This window comes from Apaloderma vittatum, unplaced genomic scaffold, assembly GCF_000703405.1.
Source record: "Apaloderma vittatum isolate BGI_N311 unplaced genomic scaffold, ASM70340v1 scaffold42261, whole genome shotgun sequence".
Taxonomy (NCBI): domain Eukaryota; kingdom Metazoa; phylum Chordata; class Aves; order Trogoniformes; family Trogonidae; genus Apaloderma; species Apaloderma vittatum.
In genome coordinates this window covers 4586-9444 of record NW_009700495.1, presented here as the reverse complement: position 1 = coordinate 9444, position 4859 = coordinate 4586, and the positions used below count along the sequence as shown (strand labels likewise).

Here is a 4859-nt window from a genome sequence, read left to right as displayed (position 1 = left end):
ATTTTCCTTTCTTGAGGATTAATTTCCCTCTCTGAAGTGCAACTGTTTTTTAAATTTTTTTTTCTAGATCCAAGGTCTAGTTCCAAAAGTTTCCAATTAAAATAATACGGGTTTCCATCACTGCCTCTGACAGATCACACAACTGCATACAAATCCAGGAGACAGACCAAACTGAAAAAAGAAGATGCACAAGAGAAGACTACTTCTATGAACCAACTACAGGTTCAACTTTGCTGCTAATGACTAGCCACCAAGCTACTGGATTTATCAGAAAATTAATAAAGACTATATATCCTTCCAAAGAGAAGTTGTCACTTGGGTAATGAATGCTATCTGAGTACCTGAGAAACAATATAGTCATGTAGTTTGGAAATTTAAAAAATAATAAGAAAGAGGAATTATCCTGTACAACTGTGAAGTTTCTGTTTCCTGCAGATGAAATATTCTGTGCCAAAAACTATCCTGTGGTTGTAAGAGACACCAGACACTTCTGGGAAACTTAAGCAGTGAAATAACACACCCCAAACGCTTTCAGTTCCACTGCAGCAGGCCCATCTATGGGCACAATGCACTTGCAGACCAGGCACAAGCTGACCAGGATGACACACCATATTCCTTGCTGCTCTTGGGCTTCCGTCAATGAGACTGGGAGATAGGCACAGTTCCAAACCAGTGACCTGAACCTCGGTCCACACTTCAGAAAGCTAGAACTAAGAAACAGGATTACCATCTACTGTGCAACTTAACTGAACCCACTAACTAATGGCTTGAAAAATGACACATTATTTATGCGCGAGTGGTCTAAACTGGACGTGAGGCAGACCTTATTAATTTCTTACAACACAACAAAATGCATTTGAAACCTTAACGTGAGCAACAGATAGAGGGGAGGGGGAAGGAGCTGTGAGTTAGCAACAGGGAGGCCACACTAAGTGAAACAATTTTTTTTAGTGGAGATAACCCACTAACCTGCAATAAGCCATGCAACTGAGGATCAATAATTCTGGAATATCTAACGTATGTACAGGTCAGAGTTCCCTCCATCGTAAATAACTTCTAATTAGATGGTGGAGTGGGTGCCAGACAGTGCATCATACCTTAACCAGCAAGTGCACACACAGTTCTGCAGATGTCACAGCAAAGGACCAAAGGCAGTCATTGAGTGGGGCAGTGCTGACATTGTGGTCAGACTGAAGGGTCTTTTCCATCTTTTTCTGTTTAGTGTCTAGTAACCTGATAAAGGGTGAATAAAAGGAGAGAGCGTTACCCAAATTGCTCAAGCCTGACTCAAGTGCTGTACAAGGGCCAAAAGAAGGTACTTCATCTCCTCCAGGAGAGGCTAAAGAAAGGAATAGTATTTCCCCAAGTTGCTAAATGAAAGAGCATCTTACTCTGACAGATACCAAGCCCTACCAGTTCTGTCTTCCTATAAGCTTGTCCTGTAGTTGCCCCTGCCTGGATAAGGCAGTTTTGCAGTTCCACCCCTGCCCAAGTACATGCTCTTCCTCTCTGCCTCTTTTGAAAAAGGAGTCTGTTTTCTCCCCATCTCGGGGCCCACAGCAGCAACAACTTACCCTGAACAACTCAGCTCCCTGCCTGCTCACCTGGAAAGCCACTGCACTCCAAACCATGCTCTTTCCATTTCTACTCCTCCTGCTCCCAGCCTGGGCTGCTCCACTGTAGACTGACCGTTCGCCCTCTCTCCCCATTTTGACCTACTAAGTGCTCTGGGGCAGTGAGTGAGTAAGCAGAGAGAGTTAAAATAAGAGCTTGAGGAAGTAGCAAATTGCACAGCCTTACAACATAACCTTAACAGGACATATGCAGCCCTCCTATGAGAGGGAAATCTTTGGCTTTAACGACCCTAAAATGACTTTGCCCATCATTCCCTTTCAATAGAGGGAATGGACCAAGTAGAGGTGCTTTACCTGGAACGATTTAAAAATAAAACTCAGAACTCTACTGGAATCACCATGCAAACGGCCTTTCTGTGTCTCTGCAAAGAGGTATCAAAATGTAAATACAGCAGTATTCTTAGAAAAGAGAATGATTTCAAGTTAAAAGTATCAAAATAAGCAACAGTTACAGAAAACATGTTTTAAAATTCATCTCTGAAGAATTAACTTTATCCTTGTTCAACTCTGCCAGCACTTGAGCAGAAGGTGACCACTAATGCCACCACTAGCCCCCAAAACACGCCAAGGAACTCCATCCTTTACCACGTGGTCAGGGTTAGCAACAGCCTCGCTGGTTCTGGTTCACAGAAAAGATTGCTTAAATTCCACACCTTTCCAGTTTCTGTTCTTTCTAACAATACCTTTGCAACAGCAGCTGACAAGCTACACTTCTCTGCGGGGCCTTTTCCTTGCTACATATGGTATTATCCAGCTGGCAGCAATACCAACATGCTGCTACTAAGAAACATTTCCTGTGTATTTATTGGTTGTAGTCCAACGTTTTTGTATTTATTCAGCACAGCAATAAGTAACTACTGCCTCATATATGGATTACAGAGAAAACTTCTGGTGGCCACTGAAGTTTTAATCATCTACGTATCCCTACAATCAACAGCTGTAACATCCAATTCTTAATCTGTAGGAAAACCTTCTTATGGACTTGTAGGTGTGCACTGTCCCGCCACGCCGTTCAAACACACGCTGTGACTGCCATCCAGGGCCCGCCTGTTGTAGCGTGGACTAGCCCCTGCAGCACAGGCTGCCGCTGGCCAGCGACACCCCCACCCACACGAGTGAAGGAAGCACTGGCTGCTGGTGACAGTAGCGGTGGGAGGTGATGAGATTAGGTGAAAAATCAGCTGTGCTTCTGGCTCACTGCAGCTGATGGCTGCCCTCTAGCGATACTGATGCAGCAGGAGAGTCAAAGAAGTTATGCACAAAATAGTAACAGATGAAGAATATTTTCACTGCGATTCATACTAGTGCAACAGATCGAAACCACAACTACCTGAACTCAGCCTCTGGGCCATGGTGACACGAAGGTCCAGCCCTGCACAGAGCAGACCTCCAGGGAGTCACAGCTACCTTTCTCCAATGGGACAGGAGGGAAGGAGGGTGTGGGAAGAAACCAGTTAGTGTCTGAAGAGGAGCCAGCAGAATTGTGCCTTGGTTCAGTCACGCAGCAGCGCCCATCAGGCAGTACACCAGGGCTGGGTGGCAGCCTGCTACACTCACCACTGCCCATCTGCCATCCCTGCTGCTTCCTATTTCTTCAGCTGGTGTAGTAGACATGAAAGAACAGAGTTTTATTGCGGAGGAGAGAATACGAGTTGTCAAATTTCAGCAGGTAGATGCCTTCGCCTGGGTATTCATGGCTGCCTGCCTGCACCTCCCGATGGCTGTTCCTCCGATATACAGGCATGATCTCTCCGTAACGGTTCCGCAGGTAGCTTTTGGAGCCCCTTTCCACATCACCAACAGGGGCTAGTCCTGAATGGGAGAGAGGAGACGCTTAAAGTAGGCCAGAGGCAGTGAAACTACTAGGTACTTCAGAAAAACAATCAAGCCCAGAATACAGCAGAGGCATGCAGATATATAGAAGACTATATAGCATTACTCATAGCATCCACTCTGACTTTTCTGTAAATAATACCCACAAAGTCCTGCTTTTCTTATCATGGCAAAGGACACGCCAAGAACCAGTTCTCTTGGGACTATTGATGGGACAACATCCACTTGCCTGCCAGCATGGTCACCTCTCCCTGGACTTACCTTCTAGACACCTCCCTACTTTTACACACACAACAGTGGTCCAGTGATATGGACTGGAAGCAAAAGAAAGGCAAGAAAGCTCTTAGCCACAACCTTACTTAATTCACTTCTCCAAGAGGATTGCTTATACAGGAACCTACTCCTCTTTGTAAAATCGGTTGCAGACACTAAACACACAGCTATACTGGTCACACATGCACTAAAGCCACAGAACAAGCAGCATCACTGTGTGTTTCACAAGTAAAGACAGGTAGAAACCCCCTCAAATGCAGTCAGCAGGAGCTACTGATGTACTGGAGGGGAAAAAAAAAAAACAACACAAACCAGCCAATCAGAAGAATGAAAAAACCCAACCACTAAAAAACTAGGAATTTCTCAGTCCAAGAGGCTAACAATCAAGTTAGAATTTCAGATCTTAATCTTTACTTGAACAAGTGAATTCTGATTTCATTTTATATTGTGCTCAATTTTAAGAATGGTCTTGGAGAAAGGACAGTGCTTGACATATGCTGGAGAAGGAAAGGCTAAATGCTTTCTCATCAGAGCCTAACCAAGAACCCAAAAGGCAACTTGAGATAACAAGTGGGCTGAGTAAACAAAGTAGATGGGAATTACAGCATCTGACAGACACTCAGCAGCGTGGCAACAAGCACCACAAATTAACCCTTGTACGTTCTGCACTAACCTTCAATTTCCTCCTCCTCCTCTTCATCCTCCTCATCACTGGATTCGCTGACCTGAACAGTAATGGCAGTGCTAGTAACTGTGGTCCAGTCAAAATAGACTCCAAACCCAATGTCATAGTCATCTGTAGCAAACTCCCAGCAAATGCATTTCCCGTTAGGATGGGTTGGCACACGGACTGTCACCACCTCGCCTCGCTTCACTACCATCTGGCCATTCTTCTCCTTTCCCATCTTGGCTTTGAATTCCTTCATCTTCTCAGTGGTCCACATGGTGGGGGGAGCCAGAGAGGGAGGCTGAACTGAGATAAGAGAAAAGATCACGGGCTCACCTTACTTTCCACAGCTGACAAACTGGTACCTAAAAACAGTGACACTGTTTATATGATAAGGCTCTTGTATTCTGGAGCCTGCTCCCGGAAGCCTCGGATGCGAAGTTTTCTCGCTC

The 4859-nt window shown here is 45.1% G+C and overlaps 1 protein-coding gene across 1 annotated transcript in view; it reads right to left on the bottom strand.

Moving 5' to 3' along the window:
* Nucleotides 1–3029: 3029 nt before the first annotated feature.
* Nucleotides 3030–4859, bottom strand: part of TMED8 (transmembrane emp24 protein transport domain containing 8) — a gene marked incomplete at its 5' end in the record, with an annotated part of 5784 nt that continues 3954 nt past the window's right edge. The window contains 2 exons of the mRNA XM_009878756.1: nt 3030–3446; nt 4414–4713. Of these exons, the coding sequence (XP_009877058.1) occupies nt 3229–3446; nt 4414–4713 (518 nt within the window). The remainder of the gene's footprint in view (nt 3447–4413; nt 4714–4859) is intronic.